The sequence below is a fragment of the Mastigoproctus giganteus genome, chromosome 9 (genome assembly GCF_048544385.1).
Source record: "Mastigoproctus giganteus isolate SK-2022 chromosome 9, ASM4854438v1, whole genome shotgun sequence".
Taxonomy (NCBI): domain Eukaryota; kingdom Metazoa; phylum Arthropoda; class Arachnida; order Uropygi; family Thelyphonidae; genus Mastigoproctus; species Mastigoproctus giganteus.
The window spans coordinates 44,865,880-44,891,054 of NC_143583.1; the positions used below are offsets into that span (position 1 = coordinate 44,865,880).

The window sequence follows — 25,175 nt, forward strand, 5'->3', positions numbered from 1 at the left end:
GCCCAACGCATGGGTCACTCTATCGTGGAGGTGGTACAGAAATTGCACTATCACCATTCGACAGGATCAAGAGTGTATCGGGAATATGCCATTTCTGGAATAACATCTCATCGTGGACAGCGCTGTGGGCGGAGAAAGATGATGGACGAATGTGGCTATCGACGTCTGTCTCACATTGTTTCAGCCAACCGGAGAGCAACAGTGGCACAAATCACCACCGACTTCAACGAGGGAGGTGCCAGAAACCTCTCCACCAAGACCATCAGGCAATCATTAGCCGCAATAGGTTATAGGAGCCATAGACCCACCAGAGTTCCATTGCTAACACCACGACACAGGACTCTGTGTCGTGGTGTTAGCAATGGGATGATTGGAGATGGATCTCCTGGTCCAATGAGTCCTGTTTGTCAGTTATTTTGAGCAGATGGGAGGGTGCATATCTGGCAGAAACTGCACATAGCTATGCACCTGTCACACCAACAAGGAACTGTTCGGACAGGTGGATAGTCGGTAATGGTCTGGGGCATGTTCCACTGCCACACGTTGGGACCTCTGGTACGTCTAGGCACATCTATGAATGGTCAAAGTTACATGTCCATCCTTGCAGACCATCTGTATCCCTTTACGGTCATCATTCACCCACAGGGCAATGAACTCTTCTAGCAGGACAATGTGCCTCCCCACAGAACCATGGTGACTAAGACACGATCTGAAGAGCATTCCACAGATTTTACCACCATGGAATGGCCTCTCCATTCAACGGACACGAACCCTGTGGAGCATCTGTGGGATGCTGTGGAAAGGTTCGTTTGAGCTTTCAATCCTCCACCCAGGAATGTGAAAGAATTATGGACAGTGGTGCAGCAAGCATGGATGGAAATTAGAAAACAGGCCTTATGCGTCGTCGGGTTGCATTATATCATCTAAGTTTCTTGCGACGACCGACTAATTGGTTAAAATAAATTTATTAAAATAAAAATGATATATACACATAAGGTAAAACAGAAATAAAATAAGATAAAAAGCATTAAAATACAATAAGATAAAAGTGTTAAAATATAATATAATAAAAGTGTTAAAATACATAGTAGCTTTCGAAGTGAAGTGTCTCTTCATCAGCTAGTCTGTGAATGGTGTACTTCAGTATATATTGATGGTTACCACAAGTGAGCTGGGCATGATCATGTATCACGAGTCTGGTGTCGGTAGAACAGAATTACATACACGTGATGATTGCAGAGTTCATCGCACTGCAATACAGTACTTTCTATAGTAGGGTGTAAGTGTACTCCCCTTGTGTGATTTGTAGTACTATTATTGGTGGCTATGTGCAGTGCTTCAAGCCATGAGCACTGGCGATAATCACGTTGAAGATTTCAATATCCCGCTGGGGATCAAGATTGTGCTGCTCAACCCAATAATGCTCGGCGACTGCAGAGCATTCAAAATTAGAAGTTTGCAGAGCCCCCTCATGCTCAGAAACCCGATCTTTCAATCTTCTACCAGACTCACCTACATAACACCCCCCACAATCCGGACACGCAATACGGTATATGGAACTACTCTGTAGGAAAGGAGGAACAGGTGTTTTCACCTTAGAAATAATAGATTGTAATTTCTTCCCCGGAAGTTGCACACACTGTATATGATCGAGATGCAAAATCCTAACAAGACGTTCTGATACGCCCGGATGATAGGGGATGTAGGTGGTGCGAATTACATTATCTCTTGACCCTCAGCATTAAGTTTGTGGTCCTTCCTTGTAAACCTCCAATTACACATTTGGCTATGGGTGTGGAAGCATCTCTCGACAAGCTACCTGAAGAGTCTGCTAACGTAATTCGCTTTGGATGTGTTAGTCCAACGCTTGTATTCGCGTTTAGTAACTTCTATTTTTAGGAAGCCAATGTGCGCAGGTCAATTTACTAATTACGGCTCTGTGCACGCCCCTGGTCATTTAAGTAGCACTGCTCGTACTTTATTCTCTCGGGCTTTGATGCACCCTAGTTTGACTGGTGACAGGCAATTGGAGATTAGATTTCTAAAATTAGGGCAGAGCTTTCAAATTGCAGCTATCCGCCTCATGTTCTAAATAGATGTGAGTTTCGGGCTCACAAATTTGTTATGAAATCTAACCTGCCTCGCGTCAATCAATTTATCTCTACCGCCTACATCCCCTATTATCCAGGTGTACCGGAACATCTTGTTAGGATTTTGCATCTCGATCATATACGATGTGTGCAACTTCTGGGGAGGAAATTACAATCTATTATTTCTAAGGTGAAAATACCTGTTCCTCATTTCCTACAGAGTGGTTCCATATACCGTATTGCATGTCCGGATTGTGGGGGGGGTGTTATGTAGGTGAGTCTGGTAGAAGATTGAAAGATCGGGTTTCTGAGCATGAGGTGGCTCTGTGAACCGCTAATTTTGAATGCTCCACAGTCCCCATATTTTTGGTCTTCTGGAACTTGTGTCCAGGAGACCCAGTATAGTGCCCTGATAGTAGAATATGGCAGGCCTCCTTGTGGCATAGGACAGGAGGCAAGGGGGTGACTGACCCAGTGTTTGTCACTCCCTGGTGGCTAAATGCCAATGTCAGCCACAATATAACAACAAAACAATACACTATACTGACACTCCATACACTACACCCACACAGCCAGTACATGGCTTATGCCAGTACAGAAGGTACAGCAGTGAATGGGGTAACCCTGGAGACCACAACGAAGTACACAATGACAACGTCCTTTCTGCACACATTGTACTCCCCACATTCAAATTCTGCAACTCTTATTTCTGAGTGACACGCTATCTCCAAAATCCCTACAGTGTTTGCATTTGATGACTTAATTAGTACTTCAAACTCATCAGACTTATTTACTATGATCCTAGCATGGTATATGTGCAAGTATACATCACCTATTCTTATACTTAGTTTCCCTAATACAGCCCATGTATTTACAGTACTTGAAACATGACTCACAGCAGTGCTCTGAAATCCCTGACACCTTTTTTTCAGGCTGCTGCCCATTACAATAGAAGCAGTTCAAGAACCACTTTCACCTCTGCCTGCAGTTTTATGACCCACCTAACATAGCATCAGTAATTATTGCCTTGATAGCATCAGTAATTATTCTTGCATCCCTTCTATTTAAGTGTATCTCATTCCTGTAAAAACAGTCTCTCCTGTTAACTAGGGTCATCACTAGTTACACTATTTATATCTAGTGGGCCAACACGTTTCATCGCTTTCGTTATAGAGTCAACTTAAGTAAAAAATTCTTTGCTACTTTACTTTGCATTCTTAGCCAAGGACTTTTTGTAATCTGACTTAGCATGTTGAACCTCACCTTGACTTAACTGTAGAGTAGTTTATACTCACTGCAGGTTTATGTGTCCACTGAGAATTCATAACCATCCCATGCAGTTTCTTCTCTGCCACTATTCTCATTAGTTCTTGTCATGTGACATCTGTTTAAGTCTAAACTAAAACAATATTCCAAGTTTGCAAATGATACGAAGATTGACAGAGTTGTTAATGACACTAATGACAGTATGCTGCTGCAACAGGATCTAGAAAAGTTGAGCAGATGGGCTGAGAGGTGGCAAATGAAGTTTAACATTGACAAATGTAAAGTACTACACATGGGAAACAGCAACCCCAGAGCAACGTATCAACTCTGTGGCACTACACTGACAGTGATAGAGAATGAAAAGGACCTGGGGGTAATTGTGCAGGCAGATATGAAGTTTTCTGAGCAGTGCAGACGGTCTGCAAGAGTAGCTCATGGTGTCTTGTCAATGATATACAGGAATTTTTCTAGCAGGGATAAGAAGGTGATTATCCCCTTGTAAGGCAATGGTCAGGCCACACCTTGAGTACTGTATACAGGTCTGGAGGCCTCATTTCAAAAAGGATGTAGTGCTGCTGGAACGAGTACAGAGAAGGGCAACAAGATTAGTGAATGGAACAAAGGGTTGCTCTTATGAAGAAAGGCTTAAGTTTTGCAAATTACAGTGTCTGGAGACTAGGCATCTGCGAGGTGATCTGATTGAGGTGTATAAAGTCTTGAATGGTTTGAGCATGCTCAATGCTGATGGGATTCTTCCTCTTGCTCAGAATAATCGCCTGAGAGGGCATAAATTCAAATTGAGGAAAGACAGTTGTAGGATAGATGTGCAGAAGTTTGCCTTTAGTCAGCGGGTGGTTGATTGCTGGAACAAATTTCCACCTGTCGTTGTAGAAGTTGACAGCTTAAATAGATTCAAGGCAGAACTTGACAAACATTTGGAGTGAGTGGATGGGTGAAATAAGGGTGTTTTTTTTTTTTGCTGATGTTATATAAGCTTGCTTTCTTGCCTCATCCATGATTACTGCCCATTCAGAATTTGCAACTGGTAATGTAATCAGTTTGTGCAATGGAAAAGAATTTATGAATTGCTCTAGGCCATGGTAGTCAACTTTCGGTAAGTAATGTTCCTTTCCTTTACCTTTGAGAGTAGTTATAGCTTTAAGTAAACCACACATCAATATATACCTGTGCCCCCACTGGTTCCTTTACTTAGGTATTCTTAATGCATGAAGTGTCACTGGTGATAATCATATCAAAAGTATTTCTTTCATTGCTTCTCCAACATGCTGGTGTAGAAAAGAGTCATCCAATACATTCAGAAAAGATATGCTTTTTTGAGCTACCATTTCCACAAGGTCCAATCAATATCTGGAAAGTTAAAATCCTGATTATAAGACATTCAGATTTTCTGACTTACTCTAGACTGACTCAACATTGCACTTGCCACAATATCAATTGGGTGCATCACCTTTCATTCTATGCACTTTTTTGGAATATAACTCCACTCCTCACTCCATCTTGTCTCCCCTCTCTGTACACATTTTACTAACCATATTCTAATTCTGCATCTCTTTTGTCACAGTGGCACTGTGTTTCTGATACAGTGGTGCCTCGCAATTTGACAGTGGGATTTCGCGGGCCGGCGCAAATGCTACATGATATTGCACGACAGAATTCTTTGCTGGACTATGTAGCTGCGTTTAACATTACTAAATTGTGCTAAATAATGAGGTTGCTTCATACATTTTAACCAATGGTATTAAAGAGCAGGAGTAACATTTAACCAATGATAGATAAAGCAGGAATAGATCCTACAATTGTTCAGCTACGTTAGCCGCCCTCAAAGATAGCTACAGGTATGCTGACAGGTCTTCCTCAGTTATGAGAAAGTTAATAATCGTAGTTTGAGTTCATGTTTGCCCGAGTTGTTTGTGCTAATTTATAATTCTGCATTTCTCATAAAGTAAAACATTTTGTGCTTTGGCAGTTATTTATGTTTTGAGTGAAATTTGATAATGGTTCCAAAGAGAAGTGAACAGCAGAATAATTCAGGAAAGAAACACACTTGCTTGAGCATAGAAAAGAAGAAAGAAATTATAGATAAAGTGCAGAAAAGTAGAACAATTACAGATGTAGCTCAAGAATATGGTGTCCCTAGGTCAACTGTGGCAACTTTTTGGCAACAAAGAGACAAGATTATAGGTGCTAGGGTGTTCGCTGGAGCAATGAAAATTTCTGACAGAAACAAATCTTTAATCAATGAAGAAATGGAAAAGGTGCTTCTTACCTGGATTGGAGAAAGACAGATGAAAGGAGATCCAGTAACTCAGGCAATAATCTGTAAGAAGGCTAGGTTAATTTTTGAAGAATTGCAGAAGAAAATTCCAGGACGTATCTCAGATCAAACTGATGAATTCAAGGCAAGTCGTGGGTGGTTTCACAGATTCAAAGGTAGAACAAGTATCCATAGTGTTCTCAAACATGGGGAAGCAGCCAGTGCACATAAAAAGGCTGCAGAAGAGTTTGTGAAAAAATCTGAAGATTTAATCATGAAGGAAGGCTACTTGCCGCAGCAAATTTTTAACGGGGATGAAACTGGGTTATTTTGGAAGCGCTTACAAAATCGAACATACATCACGAGAGAAGAAGTGACGCTCCCAGGACATAAGCCTATGAGAGATAGGCTTACCTTGTTATTGGCAGCAAATGCAAGCGGAGACTTTAAATTAAAGCCACTTCTCGTTTACCACTCTAAAAGTCCTCAGTGCGTTGGGAAGAAAATCATCAAGTCCAAACTATCAGTGATGTGTAGATCCAATGCAAAAGCCTGGATAGACCAGAAAGTCTTCAAAGATTGGATTTTTGAGGAGTTTGCCCCGAGCATAAAAAATTCCTCATTGACAACAATTTACCTTTGAAAGCACTGCTGATTCTTGAAAATGCTAGTGCCCACCCCCAAGACTTGGCAATCATTCTTGAAATTGACTTTGATTTCATCAAAGTCCAGTTTTTGCCTCCAAACACCACATCACTGATCCAACCCATGGATCAAGAAATAATTTTTTTTTTTATGTAAACCCCAAACACGAGAGGTATCAGAACCTATACTACTTAGTACCGTGCTTGAGTTGGAGGTTGAGAAGACGAAAGAAGATATTTGTTGACATTAGACTTGAACTTCTGTAGACTGTAATTTTCAGGAAATACATATGAAGGAAGGTTGTTCCAGAAAACGGCAGTTGAATGGATAAACGAGGAAGATGAAAAGTTGGTTCTGTGAGTTTGAAGTTGGACAGTAAATGGATGTTGGCTGGTGGCGGCACATGATCCGACTGTTTTGAAAGAGAGAGTGGGAATTATAGAAGCCAATTCAGAAGAACAGAGCCCATGGAAGTATCTGTAGAAGAGGCATGCAGCAGAAACAGTACGTCTATGAGACAGTGAGTTAATTAATGATTCATCTCTGTTAGAGATGAATCATTAATTAACCTAACTGCCCTCTTCTGAATGGAATCAAGAAGCCTGAGAGAGAGGTTTGGGAGAACCACCCCAGATGTGGGAACAATATTCCATGGCAGGGTGGATTTGCGATTTATACAGAGCGAATAGCTGTTTGGAAAAAAAGTAATGCCGAGAGTGAAAGAGAAAACCAAGTTTTTTAGATGCAGAGGAAGTAATATTTATAATGTGCTTGTGCCAAGAGAGATTAGAAGTCGGGGTAATCCCCAAAATAGATATATCATTTTGCCTAGAAATCGGAGTGTCACTAAAGATAAGCATAGCAGCAGAAGAATCCTTTTTGCGAGATATAAGACAAGACTGAGTTTTAGAAGGATTGAAATCAACTAAGTTGTCTTTGCCCCACTGTAGAATTACCCGAACATCGCCATTTAAGGAATTGGTAGCAGATTTTCGAGAAGTTAAAGCTGATTGAGCAGGACAAGGTTTCTCAAAATGGAAAGTGGAATGCAATGTGCTATCATCGGCAAAACTATGGATAGGATTTCCAGTCAATGGAAAAAGGTAATTAATATACAAGAGGAAAAGAGTAGGGGAAAGAACTGAACCTTGGGGGACACCGGCATTAGTGGAGAAGTTAGAAGACAGAGAGCCATCTACCATCACCCTCAGTGATCGATCAGAGAGAAAACTGGATAACCAATTACAAAAAACAAACCATAAGATGGAAGCTTGTTTAGAAGACCTTTATGCCAAACACGATTGAAAGCCTTTGAGATATCAAGAGCAACTACTTGGGTTTCACCAAACCTTTCCATTGAATTAGTCCATAAATCAGTAACATAAGCCAGAATATCACCAGCGGATTGACACTGACGGAATCCATACTGGCGATCGTTGATCAAATGGAAGGTTTCTAGGTAGTTTAAGAGTTGGCAGTTAATTGATTTTTCCATTACTTTAGAAAGAGTAGAAGTAATTGCAATGGGACAATAATTGGATGGGAGGGATTTGTCACCCTTTTTAGGAACTGGCCGGATAAGAACAAATTTCCAAGCAGAAAGAAATACACCTTTGGAATAAGAAAGTGAAAATGGCAGAAAAGAACAGGAGTAAGTTCAGGAGCACAAGTTTTGAGAATAAGTGGAGAAATACCATCAGGATCTGGAGCTTTCTTAGCATCAAGATTCGTCAAAATCCTTCTGACCTCCTTTTGACGGAAGACCACAGGAGGCATTGAATGGAGCGTGTTGGGAATGGTGGGAGGTGTTTTACCAAGATCATTAATACATGAGCTGGAAGAAAAATGGGATGCTAGCAGGTCAGCTTTATCCTTGGCTGAAGTGACAACAGAACCATCTGGTTTGGACAGAGGTGGGAGCAGAGATTAGAAAAAGTTGCGGCCAATAGCTTTGGCAAGAGACCAGAATGCTCGGCTACCATTAGGGCAAGAAACAAGTTTTCTACTCTTAGCCTGTTCAAACTCTAGTTTGGACTGATTAATAACTACTTTACAATTGTTGCGAGCTTTGCTGTAGGCAGAAAATGAAACTGAAGAATTAGAAACAAGCCAATTACGATATGCAACGTTCTTCTCTTGAACAGCCTTAGCACATTTATTGAAAAACCAAGGTTTAGATAAAGGACAAGATTTTAAAGTGGAGTGTGGGATAAAGGATTCCATTCCTGCAAGAAGAATTTAAATGACATGATCTGAGCAAACGTTGACATCAGCAGTTTTGAAACACTAATCCGACCAAGGAAAAAAAGAAGTCTCGCAGGTCATCCCATTTTGCATTCTTGTAATGCCAAACAACACAAGGTTGGGAATAGCCATGAGATAAAGGTTCCACTGGAGAAGAGACAATCACCAAGTTGTGATCTGAAGTGCCTAAAGGACCTCTCACTTCAACCTTGTACTTAGAAGGGTTATTTGTGAGAAAAAGATCAAGCATATTGGCTGTATGATTAGGATTGTCCAGAATTCTTGTAGGTAAATGAACAATCTGTGCAAGGTCATTAGTAATTGCAAAAGCCTCAGAATCTCGACCAGCTGGGTTGGTGTGACTAGAAAACGGAAGCCAGCTGGAGTTGTGAACATTAAATTCACCAAGGAAAATTACCTCACTGTTAGGAAAGTTGGACTGAAGAAAGTCAAGTTGCAAAGAGAGGAAGTCAAAGAGCTCCAAGTGATTAGTGGAGTTGGGAGAACAGTAGAGACAACAGATGAATTTGACACAAAGAGGTAGAGAGATTTTAAGCCAAAGAAGATCAAAGAGAGGAGATTCCAAATTGCCAAGTCTCTAACAGGGAATATCAGAACGGACATATGCACAAGTACCACCTTTGAGGTGAAAGGAATCATACAGCAAATAATTTGGGCATTTGAGATGAGCAGTAGTTGAATCAATCGATAACTGAGATTCTGTCAGAAAAAGTACATGGGGTTTGGCAGACCGCAAGTGGAAATGGACATTGTTGAGATCTAATCTCATTGAGACCACGTATATTTGTGAAATGAATTAGGAAGTGCTTGGGAGATTTAGATCTTTTCGCAGATAAGCTTGCTCTATTAGTTTGACAATTCATGGTGTATTCAATAGTAAGAAAAAGTGGGTAGGACATGCTGTATGAAGTAATGAAATTTTTGGATAGGGCGTACACATGGTAAGAATATACCCAGATCCTTGACATAAAGTGGCCTCGACAATGCTCCCCGCATACACACTACTCGGACTCCCTCCAGTCACTATCTGGCAGAGTAGAGGTAGCAAGATTATACACTAGCTGATCTGGAATCCGCCTAGAGAGTTACCAATAGGTTCAGTCCGGTGTATTAACTAGCGGCCAGCCTGCAAACACCGTTTTAGAGCTCTACCTTCGAAATGTAAGGAATATTGGATCTCGCCACGATGTTCATCATAACCTCAAAAGTCATCAATCATGCTGCATGATGGAAGAGATAGGGAATGGTTGACCGGAACTTAGCTCTATCTAGAGACTAAACATGGGTTCCACCACTTCAAGCCTCCAATAAGCAAAGTGGTGGTATTGCACTGGTTGATGAGAGTCATCTACCACCTAGTTCTGCCTGGTAACATAGAGGGGCAGTGTTCCTCCATGTGGTGTAGGCACCACACCTCGACCCCTGCTTATGTTGGTTCACACCTGGGTGGTCACCCACCAACTATTTATGCATAGAGGTTATACCCAGGATTACTAATAGTCCCACCATCGTGAAGGTGCAAGCAGAGAATTTGGCTGTTTTAAAAAACTTTACACAGGGGCTTTGTTTTCACAGCTTTTCGACATAGCTCATTCTTCTGATAAGACACTGAAGGAGTTCTGAGACTGAGTTCAATATTCTTCACGCCATTTCCTTTATTAAAACTGCCTGGTAGGGAGTGACACAGAGGACCCTTTGTGCATCATGCAAGATACTGGTTCCTTCCTGTTTTCAGGATGACAACAGTGCAGTCCAAGCCCCTGAAGAATCAGAAGCAGCTGTGGCCATGCGAGAAATCATTTCAACGGTGGAGAACCTCGACATAGGAGAAGTTGATGAGGCTGATGTGGAAGAGCTTGTGGAGGATCACGATTATGAACCAACCGTGGAAGAACTGAAAACACTCAGCGAACAGGAAGCAAAAGAGAGAGAAAAGGAAATTTCACGTGAAGTAGAAGAAGACAGGGAAAAAGGGCCGATGCCAACAGCTGCCATTAAAGAAATTTTATTCCATTGGGAGAAGTTGCAGTCTGCTTGTTTAAAATGGCACCCCAACACTGCTGTTCTAACTAGAATGACAGACTTGTTTAACAACACTACTATGCATATTGGGGGGAGACAAAGACCAATAGATTGACAGTAGCCACTGGCAGAGGTGAAAGAGATTCTTGCACTGCTTTTATTAGAATGAGCAGAAGCCTGAAAAACAAGATGCATGGTATTTCAGAGACTGCTGGGAGCCATTGCGGTACAAGTAAACACATGGGTTGTGTTAGGGTAGCTAAGAATAGAAACAGGTGCAGGTATACTTGCGTGTACACCAATGCTAGGAGTTTAGTAAATAAATTTGATGAATTTGAGGTATTGCTCAAAACATCGAAGGCAGATATTGTTGGGATATCAGAGACGTGGTGTCACACAGATATAAGGGATGCGGAACTGCAATTTGGGGAGTACAACGTCTACAGAAAGGATAGACAGGATAGGAAGGGGGGAGGTGTTATGCTATTAGTTAAGAAACACATAAAAACCAAGGAAGTGAAGCCAGTCGACATCGCTGGACAGTGCAGTGTTCAGTCAGTTTGGTGTGACATAAACATTGGGAGATCAAAATTGAGAGTAGGAGTGTGCTATAGGCCTAATGACTCTGATGAGTATAATAAGGAACTGTACAGGGAAATAGAGTGAGCCAGTAAATCAGAGTGTCTTATAATGGGAGATTTTAATTTCCCAGATATTGACTGGATTTTGGGGGCTGGTTACTCACACACTAGCAGGGCTTTTGTGGATTTATTGGATGATTGTTTTCTACATCAGCATGTTCGGGAGGCAACTAGAGGGAGTAATACTCTTGATTTGATTATCAGCAGTGATTTTTCATGCATTAAGAATCTGCAGATAAATGAACCACTAGGTGGCAGTGATCACAGTGTGCTGAAGTGGGATTTACTCAAAGAGGTAACTACCATTAGGGGTAAAGGGAAGGGTTATTGCTTCCGTAAAGGCGACTACAATGGACTGAGACAGTATTTAAATTCTATACAGTGGGACCAACTGATGATGTTACCAACAGCAAATTCAAAATGGGAAGCATTCAAAGAACTTATCTTGGAAGCTACTAGGCTTTACATACCAACTAAGAAATATTGTTCAAGGTTTAGGCCAAAATGGATGTCAGATGAACTAATGAGGCATATGGCAGAGAAGAAAAATGCATGGGATACATACAAATTAACACATGACACAGAAGCCTATGATAGATACAAGTTGATATGCAACCAAGTTACAAAGGAGGTTAGGCAGGCAAAGGCAGATTACGAGAAATCCTTGGCAAGGGATGCAAAGAAAAACAGCAAAGAGTTCTTTACTTATGTAAACTCTAGAAGAAAGGGGATGAATCAGATTGGTCCACTTGATATTGATGGGTCAAGTGTTGATGATCCTGCTCAGGTAGCTAACAAACTAAATTAATATTTTGCATCGACATTCACACATGAGGAGTTATTCAGCGAGTGGAATGCCAGAGGTGTATTCAACTCTAGCAGTAAGCTACAAAATCTTGAAATAACTGGGAGTAAAGTGGAGGAGAAACTGTTGAAGATAAACACAAGAAAGGCACCGGGGGTGGATGGGATCTATCCAGTTATATTAAAGGAGGCAGCAAAGGAAGTAAGCAAACCCTCAGCCATAATTATGAGAGCTTCCTTGGACTCAGGGGAGGTACCCATAGACTGGAAATGTGCAAATGTGACCCCAATTCACAAAGGAGGATCAAAGGCTGACACAAGTAATTATAGACCTGTGAGTTTAACTTCTGTTCCAGGAAAATTAATGGAGGACTGGTTAAAGAAGCACTGCAGGATCATTTAGACAAGACTTCAGTTATAGCTCAGACACAGCATGGTTTTGTTAAGGGGAAGTCTTGCCTGACCAACTTGATTGGATACTATGATGCAGTCACAAAAGAACTGGATGCAGGGAATAACTTTGATATTATATACTTGGATCTTAGAAAGGCTTTTGATACTGTTGCACATGGAAGACTGCTACACAAATTGGAGCAGTGTGACATTGGAGGCAAATTGCTGCTATGGATAAAGGGGTGGTTGAGGGGGAGAAGACAGAGAGTAGTAATCAATGGACACTGCTCATCGTGGACTGATGTTATTAGTGGAGTCCCTCAGGGCTCAGTGTTGGGTCCATTATTGTTTTCTGTATTTATAAATGATATTGATGATGGTATATCAGGCTTAATGTCCAAGTTTGCAGACGATACAAGGGTTGGCAGGGTTGTCAAGGACACTACTGACACTATGCTGCTGCAACAGGATCTGGAAAGGTTGAGCAGATGGGCTGAGAGGTGGCAAATGAAGTTTAACATTGACAAATGTAAAGTACTACACATGGGAAACAGCAACCCCAGAGCAACGTATCAACTCTGTGGTACAACACTGACAGTGGTAGAGAATGAAAGGGACTTGGGGGTGGTTGTGCAGGCAGATATGAAGTTCTCTGAGCAGTGCAGACGGGCTGCAAGAGTAGCTCATGGAGTATTGTCAATGATATACAGGAATTTTTCCAGCAGGGATAAGGAGGTGATTATTCCATTGTATAAGGCGATGGTCAGGCCACACCTAGAGTACTGTATACAGGTCTGGAGGCCTCATTTCAAGAAGGATGTAGAGCTGCTGGAACGAGTACAGAGAAGGGCAACAAGATTAGTGAATGGAACAAAGGGGTGCACTTACGAAGAAAGGCTTAAGTTTTGCAAATTACAGTGTCTGGAGACTAGGCACCAGCGAGGTGATCTGATAGAGGTGTATAAAGCCTTGAATGGTTTAAGCATGCTCAATGCTGATGGGATTCTTCCTCTAGCTCAGAAAAATCACCTGAGAGGGCATAAATTCAAATTGAGGAAAGAAAGATGTAGGATAGACGTGCGGAAATTTTCCTTTAGCCAGCGGGTGGTTGGTTGGTGGAACAGACTTCCATCCCTTGTGGTGGAGGTTGATAGCCTAAATAAGTTTAAGGCTCAGCTGGACAGGTATTTTGAACGAACAGAGGGGTGAAGTGGAAGTGGTTTTTTTTTTTTTTTTGGCTGATGCTGCATAAGCTTGCTTTCTTGCATCAAATGCCTCTACTAATGCTAATGCATCACTTCAAGGCCTTAACCACCCTTGATCAATTCCTCATCCCCATTCAAGCCAAGAGGAGAAGAGAAGTGATAGAACAAGATAAATAAAACATCCTTCCAACATCTAAGGCTCAATGTAATGTATATACTCATTATGTATTTTTTATTTCATTTGTTATATGGTAGAATATAGTAAAGTCAATAATATTGTGTATTTCTCTCCGACAACGAATTAATCAATTTGCCATAAACTTATATGGAAAATATTTACCCGCAATTGGACTCTAATTCGGCAATGGATTACAGTCGAATTGCAAGGCACCGCTGTATAACCTACAATGTCCATATTTGATGACTTTAGAAATTCCTTAAATCTATTTATTATACTCCTAGAATTAATGTCAAAGTGGGTATGTGTTCATCAGTTTTTGCTCTTAGTAATCCTAACACACTGTGTATTTGCTTGTCCCATGAGCAGGCTTGCAAACCACAACATTCTGCTTTCAGGTGTTATATGTCCCAAAATAACAAGTACAAGAATCACTTTTACTACTTCTTGTAGCTACTATTAATCCATTAGTCTGTTGTACCTCCTACTCCTCCCCCTACAGCTTGCGGTTTTCCAACCCATCTAACACTACCTCCATAGCATCATTAAATATTTTTTAACCCTTTCTATTTAAGTGGATTCCATTCCTATGAATAGTCTCTCTCATCTGAGAAAAATTCTATATCATCAGTCTTGCACAGTCTCTCCAGGGCTGAACTGATTAACAAGGCTCTCATCATGCTATTTGCCTATCATGTCTGGGCAAATCTGCACACACCATCAAATGTAAGCCTATCTCACAACTTTTTTTGAAACACAGCCCTGTGCCTGCTAAGGAAATCCTCAGATTTCCAATTTATAATATCATTAACACCAACATATACAACAATATCACCTTTTGTGCCTTTAAAAGATGAAAGCTGCTCTACAACTTTCATTAACTTTAGCCCATGGCAAACACACCTTGATCCTATTCCATCTATCCTTTTTACACAATACATTTCCCACTTCCCTCACAATTGAGTCTATGACAATATCTGCTTCCTGTTGGACCAGATATCCCTGCTGAGATGGATGTAGTTGTGTTGTGTTGTGTGATGCTCAAGCATGGAATCTAGTGTTGAGCTGGGCAGCTGAAATAAGTGAAAAAATGAAATTGAAAACAGCTGAAATGAGTCCCTCAGTTTAGCTGCTTCAAGGACATTAACCCTGTTCTTCTTGCCCTCATATAAGATCATGAAGTTGCACTTACTCATTGTCATCTTTAATTCTACATAGCAGGCATTAATGTACCTTTCTCTACCTTCTTTTGTGGCACAGAACTGACTGCTTATTTCACTGTTGCAGTTTCTGAGCACTAATACTCCTTGCAGCAAATATCATATCTGAGGGCATCCATAACTATGTTATCAGTATCCAAGCTATCATCAAGTTGTTTTCCTGTTTAGCCTTTGAGAATTGCAATTATCTTTTACTTCAGCTATGTTTTTCTACTTTACTTATTATTATTATTATTATTATTATTATTTTGTTTTAATTTATCACTCCTCTATGACAATTTCAAAAAACCTCTTTTAGAGCCATGGAAGCATTTTTTCAGGTCTTCATGAATCATTCTAAAAGAGTAGGATAACTGTACTGTAGCATCACTTGAACAAGTAATGAACAAGAGTGTGATAACTGTACTGTAGCATCACTTGAACAAGTGTACATGTGTGGCTATGAGGAGACCATATTAGAAAATAATACAAAACCAGTGTGCTGGTCTATTGCTTCTAGTGAGACCAAGAATATTAATATTCACAAATATGTGCTCTTGTTTAGAAATCTAAGCATCTTTAGAGATGAGCATGGAAGGAGCAGACTCCTTTTTGATAGAAATAAGATAAGACTATTTTAGAAGGACTGAAGTTAAAGTTTACTTCTGCCCTGAAGAATTACCTGGATATCAATATTTAAAGGACTGGTGGCGGATACTTGAGCAGTTGTAGCTATTTGTGAAGAGCAGGATGTGTTCAAGTTGGAAGTGGAATGTAATGTGCTATCAGCAGTAAAACTATGAATAGTATTTCCAATCAATGGAAGGTAGCTGATATACAAGAAAAGAGTGAAAGAAAGAGCATAATCTTGGGAAACTTCAGCATTTAAGAAATCAGAAGACAAAGAGCCATCTACAATCACATGCAGTGAACAACTGAGGGAAAATTGGCTGCCTGACTGCAAAAATGTAGGCCTTGCTTGGCATAAAGGTTTTCTAAAAAAGCCTCCATAAGATGGAAGCACATTTAGAAAACCTTTATGCCAAACAATAAAAACACTTACAAATGTCAAGAGCAACTGCTTGAGCTTCTCTGCATTTTAACATGATTAACATATGCCAAGACATCACACTGGTGAATCAATACTGAAGAAATCTATATTACTTATCAAGCAAGGGTTGATGATTTCTCCATTACTTTGGAAAGAATTGAGGAAACTGCAATACGATGGCTGGAAGGGATATAAGAAAACTTTTATGCATATGGAAAATACCTGTGGAATAACATAGTGAAAAGGTGACACAAAACAGGAATTAATTATTTAAAAACATGTGGAGAATGGCATCAGGACCTGGAGACAAAGTATTTTTGTCAGAAGACCACGGGTAAACAGTGAATGGAATTCGTTCAGTATGGAAGGAGATTTATCAAGATTACCGATGCAATAGTACTACCACAATACAACAAAAAGCGGAAGTATGGATGGATATAAGTTGCAGCCAACAGCTTTTGCAAGAAACCAGAAGGTTTGGCTATTATTTGGCACATTACCCACACCAGTGTAATATAAACATTAAGAATCTTACTCTTAGTCATTTTACAAAATGAGTCTGGATTTATTAATAACTTATTTACAACTGTTGTGCTCTTTAGTGTAAACAGGAAACGAAAATGTAGATTTATGTATACAATTGTGATATGCTATATTCTTATCTGAATGTATTTAGCACATTTATTGGAAAGCATAGATTAAATAAAGGATGAGAGTTTCGCATGGAATGAGGAATAAAGGATTTCATCACTATAAGATTAATTTCCCTGACACGACCTGAGCAAATATTAAGGATTGGAAGGTTCAAAAATGAATATATTAGATATTTTTTAACTGTATGTTTAAATAATGTATTATTATTCAGCCAAATATTGTGTTTGTATTAAAATAATCATTGTTGTAATGGCTTTTAAAATAAACATTTTAAAAGTTTTGTTAAATATTACAATTTTTTTCGAATAATCTAAACTAAATTACACTACTTGGAAAGGACACGTACATGTGTAAAAAAATAATTTCAATAATATACTTACCTAAATCAGTACAGAAGTCAGCTAAACCCTGCATTGCACTTTTTTCTATTAAAGCTGAAATATAAAACAAAGATAGTAAATATTACCTTTATTTATTACCTTTAATTTACCTTTTTTTACCACTATATTCCAAATGATTTCTAGAAAGGAATCATTTGGAATAAAGTGGCAAGGAATAAATATCCAAAACAAATAACTTGGGTGTTCTGCTATACTGATTTACAAACTTAATTTGTGAATGTTGCCAGATAATAATATGATCTGCACCTGAACAGTAATTCATTCCCACATTAGCAAAGAGTCAATTATAAACAAATTAAACTTTTAAACACTAGAACAAATACAAATTTCACTACATCTTGCATAGCCCTGTTTAACAAAAATAATATTTTACTGAAAACTGCAAAAATAGGAGGGAAAAAAAGCTCATACTCCTTCATAAGTATATTATGATTTTCACATTTTTCTAGTCTATAAATATTCAGTTTCTGTTTTAAGGTAAACACATTTCAACTACATTTTTCCCAATTTTCTGATCTTTTTTGGATAATATATGGATGCATTAGAGATATGGTGATATAAATACACTTACTCAAGCGACAGACTCTTTAATGGTAGCAGCTGGCCTAGTAAGGACAGACTGATGCCTCTAGTGTTCACTGCTGATGTAATGTGAACAGTAAATTTGAAAACGAAATGCACAAGGCATAATTCTTATGGGTTTTGGTAATTAACTATATAGTATCGGTGTAAATACAACTATGGTGTATTTACACCGATACTATACAGTAAACAGTAAAATACAGTATTTTCCAACTTTTTAAAAATTTTACTTAAAACAAATTTTTAACATAAACCATTGTTAACATAAATCATTGCCTTGTATTGTTAAACTATTATTTCTATTTTATATAACTATTATTACATTTTTCATTTAATATAACTTTATAATATTTGTTTATTTCATTTCACTTTGCTACTAGATAGGTAAGTACAACTATTATTTTTTCATTTTTTTTAGATATGACTTTTTTAATGTATCTGTTGAGTGAGCTTTCTGATATTTGGATGAATACCAATTAGCCGAGCATATCTATAATTATTTAAAATAGATGAGGGTTATCCAAGGTTGATTTGTACTTCAATTTTTTACAAAAATATACATACAGGAATTGCCAAACTTAATGCACTTTATGTTAATGAATTGATAGACACTACATTATTATCACGTGGTAGATTAAGTAATTTATTATCAAAATGATACAATCTTACCGCCTCAAATACCAAACATTTAAACTATTTATGACTAAGTTTCAGGAACTTACTATTTCCCCATCTTTGGGCCTATAGGGGATAGAACATTATTTGAGGAGTGGTACTACAAGTTTTAAACGTAATAATGATATTTGATTATTTACAATACAATTTAATCTAATTATACTATATTCCATTATATGTACAATTGTGGTATAATTATTACACTTTTTCTTATAAGTTTAATTAACTCATTAATTAATAAATAAATAATGATAATTCAAGAAAATTCAGTAGAGTTACCCTCTAAATTAGTTGGAAGGGCTTACCTATTAATATCATCTGAGAATGGAGTCTCTTGTCCAGTTGGGGAAGACTGGGGTGAAGGAGTGGATTGATGGTTTTTACAGGTTGGAGTTGACTTGGTGTAGCCAATAGCAGGTTGTTGCTTGGCAAACCTAGGGGATTTTGGGTACAGGGATATATTATGGAGGTAGATTAGGATAGTTCCAAGTAAATGATGGAGGTGAGAACCAGCTTGAGAGCATATCTACAGATATGCTCTATATTTCTAAACGTTTTAATTTGTTATGGATTACTAGATCAACATATGAAGTATTTAACAACTAATTGTATTGTATCCATTCTTGATTGTGTTCTATTAATTAAAATGAAATTAAACTGAATTAAACTACAAGGTCCCTATAAAACTGCCATACAGTTGCCAAACTGTTATGATTATTACATTAATTAGCATTAGTTCAGGAATATATGATGCAAGAAAGCAAGCTTATACAGCACCAGCCAAAAAAAAAGAAAAAAAAAAAAGAAAAAAAAAAACCCCTTTCCCATTTCACCCATCTGGTTATTCCAAATGCTTGTCTAGTTCAGCCTTAAATTTATTTAAGCTATCAACCTCCAAACATCAGATGGAAGTCTGTTCCAGCAATCAACTACCCACTGGCTAAAGGCAAACTTCCGCAACTGTCTTTTCTCAATTTGAATCTATGCCCCCCTCAGGTTCTTAATCTGAGCAAGCAGAAGAATCCCATTAGCAATGAGTCTGCTCAAACCATTCAAGCCTGTACACCTCAATCAGATCACTTCGCAGGTGCCTAGTCTCCAGATGCTGCAACTTACAGAATTTAAAAGCCTCTCCTCATAAGAGAACCCCTTTGTTCCTCTCACGAATCTTGTTGCCCTTCTCTAAAATCATTCTAGGAACTCTATAGCCTAAATTTCCTGTCCAGGTATGGAGACCGCACCTAAAGAAAGATATTGTGAAATGTTTAAGGCTCTGAGAGGCATAAGCAAAATGAATGAAACGAAATTTTAACAGTTATAAATGATTCTAGAACTAGAGCCATAATTTCAAGTTATGGGGGAGATGTTTAGACTGGATTGCAGGAAGTTTTATTTTACCCAGCGAGTTAGAAATTACTGGAACAAGTTACCTACATAGGTGGTAGAGGCTGACAGTTTGGGGAAATTCAAAGTTCAGCTGGATAATTACCTATGGGAGGAGGGAAATGCATAGGTTGTCCATTTCCTTTTCTCTTATTTATTAATTATTGTTATTTTTTTTCTTTTTATTATTTTCTTTTATTTGTTTTTTTGTTATTTTATTATTATTGTTATTTTTTTATTATTATTTTTTGGCTGGTGCCACATAAGCCATAGGTTTCCTCGCACCATGTGGCCACTGCTAATACTAAAATGAGGCCTCCAGACCAGTACACAGACTCAAGGTGTGGCCTGATCATTTGCTTATACAAAAGTATAATCACCTTCTTGTCTCTACTAGCAAAATTCCTATATATCATTGACAAAACTCCATTAACCTGCTTTAGCAGCCCATCTGCATTGCTCAGAGAACCTCATATCCCACTGCACAATTACTCCCAGGTCTTTTTCATTATCCACCTCCTTGAATGTAGTACTACACAGTTGGTACGTTTCTCTTGAGTTACTGCTGCCCATATGCAGTACTTTGCATTTGTCAATATTAAACTTCAGTTGTCACTACTCAGCCCATCTACCTAACTTTTCTATATCCTGCTGCAGTAGCATCATCTGCAAACTTGGACATTAAGCCTGATACCTTTATAAATACACAAAACAACAATGGGCCCAGCACCGAACCCTGGGGGACTCCACTAATAACATTAGTCCTCGTAGAGCAGTGTCCATTTATTAACACTCTCTGCCGTCTCCCACCCAACCATCCCTTTATCCATTGCAGCAACTAGCCCTTAATGTCATACCGCTCCAATTTGTACAGCAGTCTTCCATGTGCAACAGTATCAAAAGCTTTCCTGAAATCCAAGTATATGATGTTAAAATTATTTCTTGCATCCAGTTCCTTTGTGACCAAATCATAGTATCCAATCAAATTAGTCAAACAAGACTTCCCCTTAACAAACCCACGGTGTGACTGAACTATCACTGCAGTCTTGTCTAGGTGATCCTGCATCACTTCTTTAACCAGTGACACAATTATTTTCCCCAGAAAAGAAGTTAAACTAAGAGGTCTATAATTATTTGAATCACCCTTTGAACCCTGTTTGTGAATTGGGGATAGATTTGCACATCTCCAGTCCATGGGGGACCTCCCCTGAATTATGATCTCATAATTAAGGCTAAGGGTTTACTTACTTCCCTCACTGCTGTTGTTCTTATTATTTGGTTTTTAGGAGCATTAGCAACTAAGGCCATATTGCCCCCGGGGATATGTGGTGGTCATTCCCTGACTTTTCCACATCCTCCGTATTTGGTGGTCATGGGCTCGAACCCCAGTCTAATCAAGAAGCGTGCGCTTTGCACTGCTGCTCCTGCCCACCTGGCTACAGAGGCGCCGCCTTCCCTCACTGTCTCCTTCAATATAACTGGATAGATTTCATCTGCCTCAGGTGCCTTTTTTTTTGTTGAACTTCAACAATTTCTCCTCCACTTTGCTCTCCGTTATTACAAAATCATTTAGCTCCCTGTTAGAGTTTAGTAAACTTCTGTCCTCCCCTTCGTTACAGAATTCCTCATGTGTGAATGTAGATGCACAATCTCATTCTGTTTGTCAGCTATCTGAGCAGGATCATCAACAGTCGAACCACCAATATCGAGTGGACCAATCTGATTTATCCCCTTCCTTCTAGAATTTACATAAGCAAAAATGTCATTGTTGTTTTTCTTTGTGTCCTTTGCCAAGGATTTCTCATAATCAGCCTTCACTTGCCTAAGCTCCTTTGTCGCTTGATTACAGACTTGCTTATATTGGCCATAGGCTTCTGTGTTACCTGTAATTTATATGCATCCCATGCATTTTTCTTCTCTGCCACGAGCCTCATTAGTTCATCTGACATTGATTTAGGTCTAAATCTTGAACAGTATTTGTAGTTGGTATGAAAAACTTAGTAACTTCCATGATTAATTCCTTGAAGGCTTTCCATTTAGAATTCACTGTTTTTTGACATCATCAGTTGATCCCACTGTATAGAATTTAAAAACTGCCTGAGACCAATGTAGTTACTTTACGAAAACATAAAACCTTCCCTTTACCCTTGATGGTAGATACATCTTTAAGTAAATCCAACATTAGTAGACTTTGATCACCGTCACCTAGTGGTTCCTTTATCTGTAAATTGATAATGCATGAGTCATCACTGGTGATAATCAGATCAAGAGTATTGCCCCCTGTGGTTGCCCTTTGAACATGTTGCTGTAGAAAACAATCCTCCAATAAATTCACAAAAGTCTTACTTGCTTGCAAGTGACGAACCCACAAGTAACAGTCAATATCTGGAAAGTTAAAATACCCGATTTCAAGACATTCTGATTTACTGGCCCACTCTATTTCCCTGCACTCTGATGCCTTGAATTGTTCGTTGTACTCATCAGAATCATTAGGCCTATAACATACTTCTACTCCCATTTTCTCTTTCCCAGTGTTTATGACAATAATAATAAATTATTGTGAAACACAGCAAAAATTGAATAATTATTATTAATATAAATCCAGAGCATGCAGGCTTTTTTGCTCATAGTGTCTATGTCACACCAAACTTACTCAATATTGCACTGTCCACCCATGTCATCTGGATGCATTTCCTTAGATTTTGTGTTCCTTAGCTAACAGCATAACCCCTCCTCCCTTTCTGTACACATTGTACTCCCCAAATTTCAATTCTGCACTGCTTATATCTGTGTGACACCAAGTCTCTGATATCCCAACAATATCTGCCTTTCATGCCTTGATTAGCACTTCAAATTTATTTGCTATACTTCTAGCATTGGCATACATGCAAGTATACATGCATCAGTTCTTACTCTTAGTTACACTAACACAGCCAATGTATCTACTTGTTCCATGGCAACTCACAGCAGCTCTTAAATCCACAGCAACTTGTTTTATAGGTGCTCAGTACAATAGAAGTAGTATAAGAATTGCTTTCAACTCTGCCTGCAACTACTGCTAATCTTTTAGTCTGTGAATCCCCCCCCCAAAGCTAGCAGTTTTCCAACGCACCTAACACTGCCTCGATACCATCAGTGAACTCTTGCACCCTTTCAATTTAAGTGTATGCCATCCCTGTAGAAGCAGTCTATCCTGTGAACAAGCACAGACCATGCTGAAAAAAATTCTACCCCATGAGCCATGCATAATCTCTCCCGGGCCAAATTGATTGACAAGGCTCTCATCATTTACTCCCTCCTATTCTGATATTTTCAAATTCAAACCTAACTCGTGACTTTTATTTTCAACGTTGACCTGCAGATCTTTTACTTTTAAGGTCATTAGTGCCAACGTGTACAACAATATCACCTTTTGTGCCCTTAAAAGATGATATCTTCTCTACAAAGTCTTCACCTTTTGCCCCTGGTAGACAACACCCCTGGTCCTGTTTTACCTATCCTTTTTGTCTAATATATTCCCAGTCTTGCTGACAATAGAATCACCAACAATAACTACTTTCTGTGGGACCAGCGCATTCTGCCTTGGAGATTGCTGCTGTGTTGCCTGAGGCACAGAAGTGAAATCTGTCATTGAGGTTGGCAGGTGAGACCTTGATGGGGCCCCTCTTATTAATTTCCTTGAGGGCATCTAACCTACACCTCAAACTCTCATAGATGCCCGTCAGAACGCTGAGTTGGCATCTAATTTCCTCACAGTCTCTGCACCTAGCATGCACAACAACATCCTCCTCGGCTGGATCATGTCCTGTAGTAGTAGTGGTGGCATGTGATGCAAGAAAGTAAGTGTATGAGCTTATGCAGCATCAGCCAAAAAAAAAAAAAAAAACACACCATTCCCTCCAAATGCCTGTCCACTTCCTCCTTAAATTTATTCAACCCATCAACTTCCACAACAACAGATGGAAGTTTGTTCCAGCAATTAACCACCCGCTGGCTAAAGGCAAATTTCCACACATCTATTCTACACTGTCCTTTCTTAATTTGAATTTATGCCCCCTTAGGTTCGTAATCTGAACAAGTGGAAGGATCCCATCAGAATTCAAGGTGCTCAACCCATTCAAGGTGCTCAACCCTTATACACCTCAATCAGATCACCACACAGGTGCCTAGTCTCCAGCCACTGCAATTTGCAGAACTTAAGCCTCTCTTGGTAAGAGGATCCTTCATTCCCCTCATCAATCTTGTTGCCCTTCTCTGTACGCGTTCAAGCAAATCTACATCCTTCCTAAAATGAGGCTTCCAGACCTGAACGCAGTACTCAAGGCGTGGCCTGACCATTGCCTTATACAGAGGGATAATCACCTCCTTTTCCCTGCTAGCAAAATTCCTATATATCATTGACAAAACCCCATGACCTGCCCTGGCAGCCTGTCTGCATTGCTCAGAAAACTTCATATCTCACTGCACAATTACTCCCAGGTCTTTTTCATTTTCTACCACCTTAAGTGTAGTACGACACAGCTGGTACTTTTCTCTGGGGTTATTTCTACCCATATGCAGTACTTTGCATTTGTCAAGGTTAAACTTCAGTTGCCACTTCTTAATCCACTGCCCAAATTATCTAGATCCTGTTGCAGTAGCACACTGCCATTACTGTCATTAACAACTCTGCAAACTTCGACATTAAGCCTGATATACCTTCATCAATATCATTAATAAATATACAAAATAAAAGTGGACCCAACACCGAACCCTGTGGAACTCCACTAATAACATTAGTTCACGAAGAGCAGCACCCATTGATTACAACCATCTGTCTTCTCCCACTTAACCATCCTTTTATCCATTGTAGCAACTTACCCTTAATACCATTCTGTTCCAATTTGTACATTATTGATAACAACCCTGCCAACCATTGTATCATCTGCAAACTTCGACATTAAGCCTGATATACCTTCATCAATATCATTAATAAATATACAAAATAAAAGTGGACCCAACACCGAACTCTGTGGGACTCCACTAATAACATTAGTTCACGAAGAGCAGCACCCATTGATTACAACCATCTGTCTTCTCCCACTTAACCATCCTTTTATCCATTGTAGCAACTTACCCTTAATACCATTCTGCTCCAATTTGTACAATAGTCTTCCATGCACAACAGTGTCAAAAGCTTTCCTGAAATCCAAATATATGATATCAAAATTATTTTTTGCATCCAGTTCCTTTGTAACCACATCATAATATCCTATCAAATTTGTCAGACAATACATTCCCTTAACAAACCCATGCGGTGTCTGAATTATTGCTGCAGTCTTCTCTAGATGATCCTGCAATGCATCTTTAACCAGTGACTCCATTATTTTACCTGGAACAGAAGTTAAATTAACTGGTCTGTAATTACTCGTGTCATCCTTCGATCCCCCTCTGTGAACTGGGGATA

At 39.2% G+C, this 25,175-nt stretch overlaps 1 protein-coding gene across 1 annotated transcript in view; it reads right to left on the reverse strand.

Annotated features, from left to right (window-relative positions):
* LOC150080194 (protein Aster-B-like) overlaps positions 1 to 25,175 on the reverse strand; it is a gene marked incomplete in the record, with an annotated part of 482,184 nt that overhangs the window by 111,410 nt on the left and 345,599 nt on the right. The window contains 1 exon segment of the mRNA XM_090380640.1: positions 17,069 to 17,122. Within this exon segment, the coding sequence (XP_090236766.1) occupies positions 17,069 to 17,122 (54 nt within the window).